General features: G+C 40.5%; 1 protein-coding gene across 23 annotated transcripts in view; it reads right to left on the reverse strand.

The window, feature by feature from the left end:
- Positions 1–18,085, reverse strand: part of ITSN1 (intersectin 1) — a 251,652-nt gene that overhangs the window by 127,117 nt on the left and 106,450 nt on the right. For all 23 annotated transcript variants that reach the window (XM_027978041.3, XM_027978032.3, XM_060416051.1 and 20 more), the window contains 6 exons: positions 15,745–15,808; positions 12,943–13,080; positions 11,269–11,384; positions 6,885–7,147; positions 3,902–4,051; positions 3,676–3,816 (listed from right to left, as the gene is read on the reverse strand). In XM_027978041.3, the coding sequence (XP_027833842.1) occupies positions 3,676–3,816; positions 3,902–4,051; positions 6,885–7,147; positions 11,269–11,384; positions 12,943–13,080; positions 15,745–15,808 (872 nt within the window). The remainder of the gene's footprint in view (positions 1–3,675; positions 3,817–3,901; positions 4,052–6,884; positions 7,148–11,268; positions 11,385–12,942; positions 13,081–15,744; positions 15,809–18,085) is intronic.

Raw genomic sequence — 18,085 nt, forward strand, 5'->3', positions numbered from 1 at the left:
TATCAAGAGAGGACTACCATTTCATATAATTCTTAGAAAATAAAAAAGAATATACCTTATTTACTTCCTTATTACCCTGATACCAAAGCTAGATGAGGATATTATGAGAAATGAAACTAATATCCCCCATGAATTTAAATAAAAAGACTCATAATAATAATAAGTTGATCTAAACAATAATTTTTTAAAACATTAATACACTATGACTAAGGGCAGTTTCACTGAGTTAGATAGGCTGTGGTCCATGTGATTAGATTGGTTAGTTTTCTGTGATTGTGGTTTTCAGTCTGTCTGCCCTCTGATGGAGAAGGATAAGAGGCTTATGGAAGCTTCCTGATGGGAGAGACTGACTGAGGGGGAAACTTTATTTTTCTGGGCTCCAAAATCACTGCAGATGGTGACTGCAGCCATGAATTTAAAAGACATTTACTCCTTGGAAGAAAAGTTATGACCAACCTAGAAGTATATTGAAAAACAGAGCCATTACTTTGTCAACAAAGGTCTGTCTAGTCAAGGCTATGGTTTTTCCAGTAGTCATGCATGGATGTGAGAGTTGGACTATAAAGAAAGCTGAGCACAGAAGAATTGATGCTTTTGAACTGTGGTGTTGCAAAATACTCTTGAGAGTCCCTTGGACTGCAAGGAGACATAACCAGTTAATCCTAAAGGAAATCAGTCCTGAGTGTTCACTGGAAGGACTGATGCTGAAGCTGAAACTCCAATACTTTGGCCATCTGATGTGAAGAACTGACTCATTGGAAAAGACCCTGATGCTGGGAAAGACTGAAGGCGGGAGAAGGGGATGACAGAGGATGAGATGGTCAGATGGCATCACCAACTCAATGGACATGAATTTGAGTAAACTCTGGGAGTTGGAGATGGACAGGGAGACCTGGTGTGCTGCAGTCCATAGGGTCGCAAAGAGTCGGACACGACTGAGTGACTGGACTGAACTGAACTGAACTGAACTGAAGGGCAGTTTACCCCAAGAACGGAAAGTTGGTTTAACATTCAAATTTAAATCAATGTAAAGTACCATATTAATAAAATAAAGGAGGAAAAAACACTTTAAAATCTCCATAGTTGCAAGTCAACAGAGGGAAACACTGGTAAAAGGATGAGTCTAGGAAAGATTTTTACAAATGTGGTCAGCTGATTATCAACAAGCTACTAAGGTTTTTAATAAGGTTTTTGATAGAATAAACTGGGTGTGAGTATGGAAAAAAGTGACTCTCACTACCTTACCTTGCACTTAACATAAAAATCAATCAAAACTGGATCATAGAACTAAATATATTAGATAAAAGTGTAAAACTTCTGGAAGAAAACATAAGGGAACACATCTGCAACCTTGGGATAGTTAAAGCTTTCTTAGATAGAACATAAAAAACTGTAAAAGAAAAAATAAACTGAACTTTAAAAGTTAAAACATCTGCCCTTTAAGAAACACCATTACAAAAATGAAAAGGCAAGCCAGAGACTAGGTGAAAATATTTGCAAAACACCTATCTGACAAAGGACTTCTTATAAGACTATATAAAGAACTGTGATAATCAGATAAGCAACCCAGTAAAGGATGAGTTAAAGATTTGTTCACAAAACACATATGGAAGATGCACGTTAATACACATAAGAACCAACAGCCAACAGCGTTCAGCCTTCAGGAAGATGCAGATTAAAGTTACATGAGACATTGTTGCCCACCCACCAGGGACGCTAAAAACAATGACAAAAGGGAGTGTTGGCAAGAGTGAGGGGCAGCTGAAGGGCTGGTGCACTGCTGGTGAGAATGTGAAATGACACAACCACTGTAGAAACAGTTTGGTAGACTCTGACATGGCTAAGCACATACTTATATGACAGTAATTCCCCTCCTAAACTTTAACCAAGAGAAATAAAATATAATTCCACATAAAGAAATATAAGCAAATACTCATTGCAGCTTTAGTCATAACATCCAAATCTGGAAAAAACCTAAATGTCCCTCAGCAGGTGATGGGATAAACAAGGAAATACTACTCAGTGATGAAGAGGAAGAAAAGCTATGACCAACCTAGACAGCATATTAAAAAGGAGAGACATTACTTTGCCAACAAAGTAATGCCAAATTTTCCATCTAGTCAAAGCTCTGCTTTTTCCAGTAGTCATGTATGAATGTGAGAGATGGAGTATAAAGAAAGCTGAATGCCGAAGAATTGATGCTTTTGAACTGTGGTGTTGGAGAAGACTCTTGAGGGTCCCTTGGACTGCAAGGAGATTAAACCAGTCAATCCTAAAGGAAATCAGTCCTGAATATTCATTGGAAGGACCGATGTTGAAGCTGAAGCATCAATACTTTGGCCACCTGATGCCAAGAGCTGACTCACTGGTAAAGGAGGAGAAGGGAACAACAAAGCATGAGATGGTTGGATGGTGTCACCAACTTGATGGACATGAATCTGAGCAAGCTCTGGGAGTTGGTGATGGACAGGGAGACCTGGCAAGCCACAGTCCATGGGGTCACAAAAAGAGCTGGACACAACTGAGTGACTGAACTGACTGAACTGATGAAAAAGAACAGAGGACTGATTCAATCAAAAATATGGATAAATCTCAAAACTGTCAGGCTGAGAAAAAGAAGCTGAAATTAAAGTCACGGTGTCCAAAACTGATCACCTTTTAGGATGGTATGCAGAACAGTATCTACATGAATTGGATACCCCCTCTGACTCAACACTTGAAACCAAACCAGATGAAATTTTAACAACTTGGTGGTGAAGGCTGAATAGGTAATAAAATGAAAGCAGAACTGCTTAGAGTACTCCACTGTGTCTCCAACTATTCTCTATACACGTATCTCTGGAACTCCCCCTGATATACTTAATTGTACTTCTTTATTGTGGTTATCATGGTAAAGCCAAAGTCCCAGCAGTAGACTACAGGTCCTGCACGATCCAGCCCCCAACTGCTCCAACCATAGCTGTCTCCTTGCTATAACTGGCATCCCAGAGACCAGCTTGTAGCCTTAGTTCTTCTGCACAACTGCTGCCCGACCTAGAACTTGCTCTGCTAGATGTCCATCTGGCTCAGCCATTCACCTCTTTCAAGTCTTTGCCCCAGCATCATACTCACAGAGTTGCCTGACCTGACCACATTACTTAAAATCACAGGCCTCTCTACTGGAGACTCTCTTCCCTACTCGCTCTCCAGAGCAACTTTCCCTCTTCTAATAGAGAACATGCTTGTCTTATTTCCTGAGTCCTTATCTACCCTGCAAGCAGAAGGTAAGCTCCATGAGGGCAGGGTTTCTATCTCTGCTATCCACTGCTGGATCCTCAGTGCTTACCGGCGCTTGCACTGAGTTGGCATGCAGCAGTCCCAGCAAGTGTGCTGAATTACCAGACAGCCTACTTTCAGAGGATGAGCTGATTGGATGGCATCACCAACTCAATGGACACGAGTCTGAGCAAATTCCGGGAGACAGTGAAGGACAGCGAAGCCTGGGGTGCTGCCGTCCACGGGGTCACAGAGTCGGACATGACTTAGCAACAGAGCAATAGCTACGTTCAGGCAAGTTCCCTGTCTGCTTCATCTTGGCCTGCTAGATGCTTGCTGCTTGCTGAGTGAATAAGTGAATGAAATGAATCAAAGAAAGGCATGGAAGCCAAAAGGCTTTTAAGGGACATATTTTCTCACCTGTAGTTGCTGTTGTAGGTGGGTGATTTCTGCAATTCTCAACTCTCTAGATTTGTTTGTGCTCTCAATTTCTTGCCTTTGGGTTGTCAATCGACATCTGATATCCTGAAGTTTTCCTTCTAATTGATGTTTTTTATCATTCTTTAACAAGTGAAAAATAATAAGAATCATTAGCATTTAACAATTCAATGCAAGTGGGTTCCTAAAGCACAATCAAACTACTCACTAGAGCTTCTAATTCAAATTCCAAAGTCTTTTTCTTTGCTTTCAGTACAACTATGTCTTCTTGTTCTTTGTTTCTTTGATTTAATAGTTCTTGTCTTCGATTCCGTTCCCATTCAAGCTGTCTTTGCCTTTCAAGCTCCCGCTTCGCAGCCTGTGACATACACAAACAGACAATTTACTAACTGTTCAGTTCTTACATTCTTCAATGTCTCTTAATAAACGTTACATCTAGTAAGTCTTTTCTTTTAGGGATGAAATGGTATTAAACATGACAAGTGACTTTCATTATAAGACAGCACAAAATTTCATGCAAATATGTTATTACTTCAATGGGAAAAAAGAGAATATTCAGAAAGGCTATCACAGTCACATGGGTTGAGAACAGAAAGGACTACTGGATCACTGACATTCAGTTCCTTAGGCCTTTAAGGATGCTTCGTGTAGTAAGTAAACCTGCTCTTCCTTATTTACTGACTCATAAAAGAAAACAAGGAAACTTATGGGAGTTGCCTGGTGGCTAGGACTCCGAGATCCCAAAGCAGGATGCCTGGGTTCAATCCCTGGTCAAGGAACTAGATACCACATGCTTCAACTAAAGATCCCACACGCTGCAACTAAGACCTAGAACAGCCAAATAAATACAACAAAATTATCGTTTCAAAAAAGGCAAATTAACCTAGGAAACACCCCAGAACAAAAGCACAAAACAAAACAAAAACTTTCTTCCATCAAACAAGTAATTATTATTTCTTCTGTCACAGGAGAAATTATTATTTATCTCAAGCTTTAAAAGTCCATGGAGAAGGCAATGGCAACCCACTCCAGTACTCTTGCCTGGAAAACCCCATGGGCAGAGGAGCCTGGTAGGCTGCAGTCCATGGGGTCGCTACGAGTCGGACACAGCTGAGCGACTTCACTTTCACTTTTCACTTTCATGCACTGGAGAAGGAAATAGCAACCCACTCCAGTACTCTTGCCTGGAAAACCCCATGGGCAGAGGCCTGGTGGGCTGCAGTCCATGGGGTCGTGAAGAGTCGGACACGACTGAGTGACTTCACTTTCACTTTCACTTTAAAAGTCCATGACTCCTACATCCCTAATCATTTGTTTCCTTGTTAGCACAGAAGGTTCTGTAATTTTTCCAGCAACATCAGCTCTCTTCAACCCTGACTCTGATGGCTGCTAGGCAGAGGATATGTCAGGGCACCTGGCACTCTTCATTGTATCATAACTGCTTCTTACATATTTGTGCTTCAGCTACACTGTAAGGGCCTGGAGGACAGGTGGGTACCTAGTCACCACAACATCTCCAGGAACTTAATCAATGCCTGGCACATCATAAATGTCAATTATATAGTTCTGAACAAACACTCTGAAATGCTTTAAAAAAAAATTGAAGAAGGAAAGGTGGTCTATCTTTTGGCTGTCATTCTGGAAAGGAAAATCTTGTTGTTATCTGTGTGTGAGTGACTGAATGAAAAGGCAGCTTACAGCTAGAAGTTTTCAAAAGCAATCATCAGGAGATGAAACCAAAGTATTATTTTTTTATAAAGAAAAAAATCCTTCACCTTTAAAATACATTTCATCCACACAAGAGGAGCATGGCATTGCTTCTGTCACAACATACTAAAACTGGAAAGACAGACAAGAGATTGGCTTGGCCCATATCCAGGTATGGCACCAAATTTAGGAAGCCTTCCATAAAACACAGTAAAGATTACTAGACTTGTTTTCTAAAGTGGAAAAAGAAAAAGATGCCAAACACTTTAATTATTTAGTGTGTTACCAATACAGTGGTTTAAAAAAACCATTTCAGTAAACCCTCAGCTTCTCCACCATATGAACCTTTCTATTTCTATATGTGTATATGAATGCAGAAAAAAGGCTAAAAAATACATAATTGATAGCAATAGTTTGTCATAAGACTCAGTTATCAAAAACTTGTATATGAATGTTCACAGCAACATTATTCAAAATACCCAAAAGGTAGGAAAAAAACCCCCAAATGTCCATCAGATTGATGAGTAGATAAATAAAATGTTGTCTATCCAGGTAATGGAATATTACTCAGTTATAAAAAGGAGTAAGTGTTTATTCAATCTACATACTGGATGAACCTTGAAAGTGAAAGCCAGACACAAAAAGCCACATATTCTATGATTCCGTTTATCCAAAATGTCCAGAATAGGCAAAAGTGTAGAGACAGAGAGTAAATTAAGGGCAAGGCCAAATAGGAAAGGGGCATAGTAACTCCTTAATGGTTAAGGAATTTCTTTTCAGGGTGATGAATCAGTGGTGACGGTCACACAACTTTGTGAATAACTAAAACTACTGAATTGTAAAAAGAAAGAAACAAGACTGGGTTAATACATTATTGCTGTGTTGTGCTCAGGCACTCATTTGTCTCTGACTCTTTGTGACACCAAGGAGTGTGGCCCGCCAGGCTCTTCAGTCCATGGGATTTTCCAGACAAGAATATTGGACTGGGTGCCATTTCCTTCTCCAGGGGATTTTCCCATTCCAGGGATCAAACCAGCATCTTCTGCACTGGCAGGCAGATTCTTTACCACTGAGCCATCAGGGAAGGCCATATTTTTATGCTTTCTTAAAATTTAGTTTCTTCAAACTTAGACGGTATAAAGAATCTGCCTGCCATGTGGGAGACCTAGGTTCGGATCTTTGGGTTGGAAGGTCCCCTGGAGGAGTGCATAGCAACCCACTCCAGTATTCTTGCCTGGAGAATCCCACGGACAGAGGAGCCTGGCGGGCCTGCAGTCCATGGGGTCGCAGAGAGTTGGACATGACTGAGCCACTGAGCACATAGCATGTGGGAATCTCAGTTCCCCAGACCAGGGATTGGATTTGTGTCTCCTGCCATCTCTCTTTACCTGCTGAGCCGTCAGGGAGGCCCCGATATACTACTGACACTTAAACGATTCTAGAAGAGCGCCTGTGTAATGGCAGGACTGTTTCCGGCCGCTCACCTCCCGCCTCTCGATTTCCTTCCTTCGCTCCTCCTCCCTCTGCCGCTCCAGCTCCCGCTGCTTCTCTAGCTGCTTTTCCAGCTCCAGCTGTCTTTTGCGCTCCTGCTCCTGGCGCTCCCGCTCCTTCCTCTCTTGCTCTGCCCGCTCCAGCTGGGCCAGGCGCTCCTGCTCTTTACGCTGCTGCTCCAAGAGAGCTTGTCTCCGCTTCTCCAGCTCCAGGTTGCCCCGTTCAAAGTTCTCCCGCTTCTTATCTTCAAAGGTTACTTTCAGACAAGAGACAGGACGATTATGAAAAGCCATAAGATGTTCAACAGACATTTTCAAAGGAAAAACTCCACGGCACATCGTCAGTGAAAGGGACCTGCAGATACGAACTCCCTAAGCTTCCCGCCTGCTTCTGCCCTCATGGATAAGCACCAGGTACAGGCCCTTTCACTTAGCGTCTCGTTTACATACGCTGCAGATGAACTGCACCACAGCATTCAGAACGTCCAAAACTTGCTTTCTGGAATAATCTTTCGACAGAACTTCTTCATCATCACTCATTCTCCATACCTTCCCTGTTACTCTATCCTTTCTTTTTTCTAAGACCTTGGTTTAGCAACTGACCCTCTCTCTCCTCTATACCACAAACTTCTCCCTTTCTACCTCTTTTTCTTTGACCACCAGGCGTGAGGTATCTTAATTCCCCAACCAGGGATTGGACACTAGCTCCCTGCATTGGGAGCCCAGAGTCTTAACCATTGGACCACCAGGAAAGTCCTTCCCTTTCTACCTCTTTTTCCTTTGCATAAAACTGTGCCATTCTGTTTTCAATTTTAACAAACAGAACGGTTTCTGAAAAGAGGTAAGATGATACGCCTCCTCCTGGGTTTCACACTGAAGAGTAGGTTGTGCCCTAATCACTATGCAGAGGACACTCAGTAAACTAGTTTTTCCAACCTATTATTCAGTTTCCTTCTTTTAAGAACACCAAGGTTTTAGACTATCCTCAGGTCAACAATTTTTTTTCTCTGATCCTTGCTAACACTGTTTGCACCCATTTTATTTTACTTAAAAAAAAAAACAAAAACAAAAACGTTCCATGCTCCATGTCCCTTCTGTGTTTTCAGCAGTGTCAACTCAGTTTTGTGTTTGCCTCACATGCTTCTCCTGGGAGCCCACCCCAGACACTGGAAGCTCTCACTGCCAGCCTGTGCAGCACGCCATTCCCATTGTTCTCAATCTATTTCAAGAACTGTCACTTCACACTTTGTCTTGAGATATGTAGCTGTGAGCATCCTTTTGGCTTCTTCCCACGTTCCTGCCTGGCCTCTACTGAAGACACTTTCCTTAAACATGGCGGTTAGATGAGAGATCAGAGATGGTAAGCAAGTTTTGTTTTCTTGTTCTTTTTGCTCCTTTAGTGGTTTCAGAAGAGGCAACATCCATTTCACTCTGCCACTTTAAAACTGCAAGTCCTCTCAGCCAGAGAAAGGAATGCAAACCTAGACAGTGTATTAAAAAGCAGAGACATCACTTCACCAGCAAAGGTCTGTATAGTCAAAGCTATGTTTCTCCAGTAGTTGGTGTTGCTTTATGTCTGGCTTCTTTCACTTAGCATGGTATTTTTGAGATTTTATCCACAATATTGTTCAGTTGTGTCCTACTCTTTGCAACCCCATGGACTGCAGCATGCCAGGCTTCCCTGTCTTTCACCATCTGCTGGAGTTTGCTCAAACTCATGTCCATCGAGTCGGTATGAGAGTTGGATGTGAGAAAAACGAAAGTGGAAACCATTCAGTCATGCCCGGCTCTTTGCAACCCCATAGACTATAAAGTCCATGGAATTCTGGAGGCCAGGATACTGGAGTGGGTAACCGTTCCCTTCTCCAGGGGATCTTGGACCACAAAAAAGGCTGAAAACCAAAGAACTGATGCTTTTGAACTGTGGTGTTGGAGAAGACTCTTGAAAGTCCCTTGGACTGCAAGGCTATCAAACCAGTCAATCCTAAAGGAAATCAATCCTGAATATTCATTGGAAGGACTGATGCTGAAGCTGAAGCTCCAATACTTTGGAAACCTGATGCAAAGAGCTGACTCATTGGAAAAGACCCTGATGCTGGGAAAGATTGAAGGCAGGAGGAGAAGGGGACGACAGAGGATGAGATGGTTGGATGGCATCACTGACTCGATGGGCATGAGTTTGAGCAAACTCCAGGAGATGGTGAAAGACAGGGAAGCCTGGCATGCTGCAGTCCATGGGGTTGCAAAGAGCAGGACACCAGCTGAGCAACTGAACAACACTGTGGATAAAATCTCAAATGCTACGCTAAGTGAAAGAAGCCAGACAAAACAACACTAACTGCATAACACTATTTCTATGAAATATTCAGAGGGGGTAAATCAAAAGACACAGATAGCAGGCTGATGATTACTAGGGACTAGGGAAAAGGGAAAATGTTGAGTAACTAGCTACAGCCATTGTTTTGGACTGAGTGTTTTCTACCCTATCAATTCAGATGTGGGAGCAGTAACCCCCAGTGGGCTGGTATTTGGAGATGGGACCTTTATAACTTGGGTTAAGATAAAGTCATGACTATGGGACCTTCATTATGAATTAGTGGCCTTATAAGAAAAGGGAGAGCCATCTTTCTCTTTTCATGTGCACACACCCAGAAAAGGCCAAGTGAGGATCTGGTGAGAGTGCAGCCATCTGCAAGTCAGGAAAAGCGCCCCACCAGGAACAGAACTGGATGGCATCCTGATCATGGGCTTTTCTATCCTCCAGAACTGTGAGAAATAAATTTCTGCTGTTTAAGGCACCCAGACTAGCTGACTTTGAATGACCAATATTATGTTAGGCAAATTTTACCTCAATTTAAAAAAAAAACAAACTTAAAGTCCCTATATACCTTTTTAATTCCAAAATCTGGCCCCATTTCTGATACACAGAGGCACATAATAAACAGCTGTTGAAAGAAAGAATGCATTAACCAAAACCTCTAGTAATGTCACATCTTGTTCAAAACTTGAAATGTTGGACTTCCCTGGTGGCACAGTAGACAGAAATCCACCTGCCAATGCAGGGGACATGGGTTCGATCCCTGGTCCAGGAAGAGACTCCACACACTTAGTGGGACAACTAAGCCTGAGAGCTCCAGTTACTGAAGCCAGCTCGTCCAGAGCCTTTCTTTGCTCAGCAACAGAGAGAAGCCACTGCAATGAGAAGCCCGCACACCATAATTCAGAGTTGACCCAGCTTGCCTCAACTATAGAAAGCCCTTGCTTAGCAATGAAGACCCAGTGCAGCCAAAAAAAATAATTAAATATCTTCCACCAACAGAAAAAGAAAATTGCAAATTGTAAGGATTCCTGTATTTATTTGCTTGAAGACTTTATTCCCATGATTATTAACCTGAGATGTTCCTCCTTCCCAGCCCTGTAAGGACCCTATTAACCTTCAAATCTCAACTCCACTGTTACCTCTTCCATGGAGATTTAACTGCCAGTGTATTTGCCAGTTTGTGTTAATCAACCACAAGTAAGCTCTGCTGTGTATCTATAATTCTGCCTTCACGAATTTATCACTGTTATGCATTGCTTTGATGGTTTTTTATATGGATGTCTTAAATCTTCAGTTGTATCATAACCTTCTAGAGGGCATGGACCATGTATTATTAACATTTAGATTCTTCACTCTACTCAACACACTTCCACAAAGCACATTTTCAGGAAGCAGCTTCAGTGAACAAAAAGTAATTTAGTTGAAGAGGTGAGCGGGAGAGCTAGTAGTGTCCTCAGCAAGTCGATTATTCCCTGAGCACTTGAAATGCAGCAAAATGACACTGACAGAGTATTTTCCATGAAGAGACTCCATAATAAATTTCATTAGGGTGTCTTAGTATCAATTATCATTTCATATTAATAATTCATAACCACCAGAGAATATTTTAATAGTATGATGAATTTCTCATTGTAAATGAGGGTAATTTAAATTAGGTTCCTATTAAATTTAAAATAGCTTCTTGCTATCACGGAGCTTTCGATTCTATAACATGAGAAAACAACAGTAGGCAACTTTACATTCTATTTCTGTACTGGTGGTATTAAGCCATTACCTTAAAAACTTATCAATTTTCAGTGCTTTATAGATTACATTTATAAAATTTCCGGTAAGTGTTAAATAGATTTCAATTTAAGAGCTAGAACAAAGGTGCATCAGTACATTCTATACATATATTAAAGTCCAAAAAGCATATGCAAAGTGTCTCCTTTCTGACTAAAGTCAGTTAAAGAAACATAGCAATAATGTCATTAGCTAAATATATTTTACCTCCATCTTTGCCCTAGAGACAGAAAATCTCTAACAGGCTAAAAAATTCAAATATGAAGACTGTCTTACCAGGTAGTTTCTTTTCTAGTTGTTGCTGTTCATCTTCCGAAACTGGTTCTTCTGGCAACCTCTGATCCACTGAAGTTGAGCTTATGACAGATATACCACTACCAGATCGAACTCTTCTGCAATTGTGGAAGAAAGAAAATGGTTTAATGTCTAGTTGCCAAGATAGAATTGAGCAAACCATGAAAAACTACCTTTTAAAGATTATGCCATAGAAAATGGAGCAGATGTCATTTTTGGTGAGGAAATGGTAAAGATGTGCTCTTCTCCATTTATATAAAGAGTCTTTAAAAAATGAATGTCTGAATGTCATCAGACTCTGAATGCCAAGGTCATTTAAATATTTAGAACCATCACAAAATTAGGACAATTTCAAAGGATTAAATCAGTTAACAATCATCAACTGGTTAGAGTGGTGCCTGAGACACAGTTTCCCTCCTGTGGAATATTAAATTCTTCCAAGGGAAGACTAGCAACTCTGCTAACTGTCAGCATCTCCTTTCCCTTTCCACAATCTCTACATTTGCTCTCTTAATAAACACATGAAATGACTACACTTAATAGTCCTTAAAAACAAATCACATAGTTTACTAGCTAGTTTCACCTTCCCCCATTATCTTGCTCTTTTAAACCAGTCTACCTATCTTCCTTCTACGCTTTTTTTATGTTGGCTTCCACCCTGCAGCTCAGATGGTAAAGAGTCTGCCAATCCCTGGGTTGGGAAGATCCCCTGGAGGAGGGCATGGTAATCCACTTCGTTCTTCTTGCCTGGAGAATCCCCATGGACAAAAAAGCCTGGAAACGGACACAACTGAGCAACACACACACACACACACACACACACACACAAACACACAAACATAGCCACCAGTGTTAAGTGTCTCTTGTGATTCTTGCAGCTGTGAGATTTTATGAACAAACTGTCCAGCTACTGTTCTTCCTACACAGTATTCTCAGCTTCCCTGTACTTCATACGTGCTGATCGCAATGGTTCCATGTCTCATTCTTTTATGGAGACTTTGCCCCTAATCTTTCCCAACATTGGAGGAATCAGGACAGAAATTCTTATCTGGGCTTCTTTTGTTCTTCTGGGCATTTGTAAGAGCTCAAATTTGTCTTTTGAGTTAAAGCTTTGAGAGGCAGTTGTCTGAGAGGGCTATGCGTACACGGCTGTGTGTGGGTGGGGGATACCAGTCCTCCCAACTGGACTCTGAACTACCCTCTCGACCTCTCCACTGAGACTGTATTTCAGACCAGGATAATTTTCTTTCATTATTTTGCTGATTATAATTTCTACATTGCCAACATTTTGTTACCTCTGGAATGTGTAGAATTCACAGGCAGAATCTCCATGATTTATTTTCTATGTGCAGGCTGATGTTGTTTCACTTTAACTGCTAAAGTTATTTGGTAAGTTTTGACTACATGGATTGTCTCAAAAGCACCAACTTTATGATGTTATATTTGATTGTTTTACTAACAGTCTATTGGTACTTTAAAGAACGGAACAGGCAAAGATTAACACAAAAGCTGCCTAAGAAGATTCAGTTCAATATGTGGAGATTTCATTCAATTGCCAAGAAGAAAAAATGACCAAAAGATATACAGCCAACAAAGCCAAGTCTGAAATGAACATACTTAGCACACAATTTCTTATGAGAACCAAATATTCCTTACCTAAAGGAAGGTGGAATGTATTCTGGGGGCAGGACAGGTGGCAGTGGTTGACCAGACATAGCTACATCAATGAGGTGCATAGCCAGGATAAATTCTTCCGCTGTGAGTTTTCCATCTTGATCAATGTCAGAAAGATTCCTATTCAACAGAAAGTTCATTGTAATCTAGTTTCATGAAAATGCATGCTCGTTACTATTCACAAGTGATTTCAATGATCTGTTTTCTCATTCTGACTCTATGCCAGTTGAGTCCCTCTATACCTCCGTTTATAAAAATCGTACCGACTTCATACCACTGTTACAAAGACAAAATGAGACAACCCATCTAGCTGGGATGGTGTTCAGCATTTGATGTTAACTGTGATTATAATTACATGCTTCTCAGTTCTTGCACCCATTTAAAATATCTTATACTCACATTCCATGTGTGTTTAAACACCACGCTCCACAGACTATCTGGTCAGATACTAAATGTTTAAGCTCTGCAGAATACACAATCGCTATCACACTGAATTCTGCTGCTCCAGCAGGAAACTAGCCACAGACAGTATACAAAGAAATGAATGGGCACAGTTGTCTTTACAACAAAACTTCACCTACAATATCAGCCCCAGGCCGCATTTAGCTAACTGGACCAACCCCTGATCCAGGACTCCAAGGGTGGGTCTTCACAGCCTCCAACCAGAGGCAAGGCGTTTTCTGTTCCTTAACTTCACAATTTAATCACCACTGTTCTTTATAATCTTAATCAATTTAGGATTAGCTAATTAAACAGACCTTCCCCAGCAAGTCCAAGAATGTGACTTTTTAAAAAAACAACTGGACACCAAAAGGAGAATGCAAGACAAGAAAGCTGTTCACTAAGATATCAACAGGTCAGACGCTACACTGAGCAACTAACTGGGCTTTGCTGTGCCATAAATCAAGAAACTCCTCCAAACTCTGAAATTTCCTCAGGTGACATAAACCCCCCCTTTTTTTTAAAGGCACAATTTCCATAATATCCACCCCTTTTATACAGTATGGTTCTGCGAGTTTTGACAAACACAATCAGTTGTATGGCTACTACAATATACAGAACAGTTTCATCACTGCCCAAATTCCTCTGTCTCTTTACAGTCACCCCGTTCCTTGCCTCCAGACGCTGGTAAAGACATTTCATTATGTGCTAGTGTCATGAAAACAACCAACCTCCATAAATGTGAGGTCTTTAGCTTTTATTTCAGAGGGTCCTACAATACTGATACACATCTAGACTTCAAGAGGTCTGGATGTGTCACAGAGATAAGATGTTTCCTAACTGGTCTATTATTACTCTAATGCAAAAGGTAGGCTCTTTAATACAAAACAGAAAGGGCCAGGCTGGGCTTGACCTAGAGCTTGACCACTTATGAAACAACCAAACCAAAGTGCCTACAGCAAAATCAGGAACCTAGCAGGTAAGCAGTACAGACCGGGTTTATCTTCCTGGCAGAATCAATGAATAATGCATAACTGAGAGAGAAACACTTCCTGCAGAAACCATTCTAGTTAATATTTAACTGTAAAGAATCCTACAGGATTTAGGCAATGCTCATCAATAGCTACTAAAAATCATTACAGAGAACCCCCTGGTGATCCAGTGGATAGGACTCTGCTTTTCCGTTGTAGAGGGTACAGGTTTGATCCCTTGTTGGAGAGCTAAGCTCTCGTAAGCCATGCGGTGCAGCCGAAAAAACAAAAAATTAATGACAAAATAGAGAAACAATTGTGTGCCTCATGATAAAAGTACTCAGTATCATCTCTGATGCACTTTGCAAAAAAAAAAAAAAAATCAAATTTGAATCTGACAAGTGGTTCTCCTCAGATCTGAATCAGCAGTTCTCAAACACGGATTGATTTGGTACTGCAAAGAACATCTGTCAGTGTCTGGAGACATTTGTGATTGTCACATGTAGGGGGTGGGGATCATACTACTGGAGTTGGAAGAGGCCAGAGACACTACTTAACCAGCAAAGAGTTATCATGCCAAAAATGTCAACAGCACTGAGGTGGAGAAACTCTACCTTAGATCTAATTTCCAATCTAAAGGAGATACAAGAATAAATTAACACCACAAGGGTGTAATCAGCTAAAGGTGGGCTGCAAGAAAGCATAGGACAAATGATCTGGGGGTTTTTTTGGTGGGGGTGGGCAAGGGAAAGGGGAGAATAAGACCAGGGGAAATTTATAGGTTAAAGGAGACTTAAAAGGTGTATCAATCATCTGTTACAAAATATAGATTTATTTTAGTCCTGACTTGAACAAATCAACTATAAAAAATTGTGAGACAATCTAAGGATTTAAACACCATCTGATTAACTTAATGATAAGAATTCCTATTAACAGTTTTAAATGGACTTTCAGTATTATGGTCATGTAGAAAAAAAATTCCTATGTCTTCTGAAGATACAGGCTGAAATATTTGCAGATGGAAATGATATAATGACTGAGATTTGGCTTAAAATAAGTGAAAGGGGGAGGGGACAGGCAGGACTAGCCATGAGGGGCATTTATTTAGGATGTGTTATGAGTTCTTGAGAATTCACTATAGTAATCTCTCTGCTTCTGTATTTTTAAAAACCAAAAGGGGGAAGTAAAAGGGACAACTTTAAATCATTTTAGCTACTGAATCACTGTGAGTTAAAACTCACTGAAAAATTAAGCATACTCCATATATCACCTCTTATAAATAACGGTGTCAATCTAAAGACTCATGAGGCCCTATCTATTTAAGAAATAAAATTTCCACTTTATATAAACCAAGGAACTTTTTATTCCTTACCATATTGAAGCCAGCTGAGCTTGTGGTAAACTTGATTGCATAAGAATAGTTCTTGCTTGGGGACCTAAATGAAAGCCAGGGTAAAAAATAAAGATGAATCAGCAAATCTTCACTGTCTAGGAAGATCAATGTTCTGCACACAGGTACTATCCAATCTCATGCAATCACAGTGCTTTAAACAATATTTGCTATTACCCAATGGGCTTTTCAATAAGGAAATTAAGTCCCAGTGAAAAAAGGAAAAAACGCAAAGCATAGCACCTGGCACACAGCCAATAAATTTTTGTTAAATAGATGTTTAATGAGGAATGAGTATGTAAAAAATTAGAGTTTCAATATATAACCTGCCCTTTGGCCCAGGTGACCATCTCTATCTGTATCAGGTTTTTATTCACAAAGCTGAAATGTGTCCTCTCTAAATGCAATATCATCTGCCACCCCCTGCCACCTCCATCATGATGACTCTCATATTTAGACAAGAGTCAGAGAATCTCAAAAGAGGAAGGGACCTTAGAGAAAACTCTTCTACCATTTCATTATGCAGACTTAAAAAAAAAATTTGCTCATGGTTGCATAAATGGCCAATATCACAGCCATTTCCTAGGTTTGTGATAAAGAAGAATTCCTGGAATTTCAACTTTCCTCTCAAAATTAGCTGTCATTTCTTAAAATACTTGTGTATATATCTTCATTTCTGGCAAGAAACTAGCTTTAGATACCAGGAAGCCTACAATGGAAGATTTTGAATCTTTAAATAAACTAGTGTTAAGAAGAGAGCAACAAATGTCTCATGTCCTTCAATGATTTCCAAGGGATGGGCCCAGGATGACAGGTAATACATCAAGGAATGCAAAGTGGTAGTAATTATGCTGGGAAGATTACCATGTGTAACATTTTGCTTGGTCTTTGGTATACTGGAATGAGCAAAGTTCACCGATCATTTTATTTAGTCTCTAACACTGTATTTAGAGGGCTTCCCTGGTCCCTGGGTCGGGAAGATCCCCTGGAGAAGGAAATGGTAACCCACTTCAGTATTCTTGCCTAGAGAATCCCATGGACAGAGAAGCCTGGTAGGCTGCAGTCCACGGGGTCGCAAAGAGTCGGACATGACTGAGCGACTTCACTTTCTTTCACTTTCTGGTGGCTGAAATGGTGTCTGCAATGCAGGAGACTGGGGTTCGATTCCTGAGTCGGGAAAATCCCCTGGAGAAGCGAATGGCTACCTACTCCATTATTCTTGCTTGCAGAATTCCATGGATAGAGGAGCCTGACAGGTTACAGTCCATGGGGTTGCAAAGAGTCAGATATGACTAAGGGACTAACTCTCTTTCACTGCATTTAGAATACTGGCAATATTAAAGTAGAATCAGTATAAGTTTAGTGAAAGCTTTCATTCATACTTGTAACAACATTGTGCCCACTATAGAATTATATAAAAGAAAGTTCATATTTCATTTACTTAATAAAAAAGGTAACAATAAATTTTAAAAACTAGCCCTGGACCTGGATATCAGGAGATATGGATTCCACTCTTGACTCTTCCACTCTCTAATGACATGTGACATTAACAAAATCACTTTCCCTCTCTAAGAGGAAGTTCTTTCGTCTCTGAAATGAGGGAAATGATCTAGAAAAGGGGTTGGCAAACCACAGTCCATAGGTGTTCTCCAGTCCTCCAGCTGTCTTTGTAAATAAAGTTTCACTGAAACATAGCCATGCCCATTCACTTAACATATTATGGCTGCTTTCATACTGAGATGGCAAAGCTGAATAGTTACAACAGTGTATGACTGAGAGCCTAAAATATTTAGTATTTTGATCTTTACAGAGAAAGTCTGTGGATCCCTATTGTCTTTTGCAATTCTAACATGGGACTCTGTTAAGTCTTAAGGCCAGATTAAGATACATTAAACTAGATCAGCAACAGTGAAAACAGTATCTTAGCATAACAGAGCAACCTCCTGCGGAAGCCTGCATTCATGCAAAGAGTACTGGCTTAGAAGAAAATGTTAAGGATATAAACAAAATCTCAAGTTCACAAAGCCTATAATGGGTATCCATGATTGGGCAGGGAAGCAGGAATGTGAAGGACAGAGATAATTCAATGAAGTCAAAAGTTTAGTTCAAACAATGACTAAGACTTTTCCGCTTCTGAGATTATCATATGAATAACCAAATAACACAGTCACTGTTTCAGAATGCAAGGAGATAATAAAATACCTCTTTAAGAAAAGGACTAGCAAGAATAGCAGTTCCAGAATTCTGTGTGTGTATGTTAGTCACTCAGTCGTGTCCAGCTCTATGCAAACCCATGGACTGTAGCCCACCAGGCTTCTCTGTT

Source organism: Ovis aries, chromosome 1 (genome assembly GCF_016772045.2).
Source record: "Ovis aries strain OAR_USU_Benz2616 breed Rambouillet chromosome 1, ARS-UI_Ramb_v3.0, whole genome shotgun sequence".
In the NCBI taxonomy this organism is placed as follows: Eukaryota; Metazoa; Chordata; class Mammalia; order Artiodactyla; family Bovidae; genus Ovis; species Ovis aries.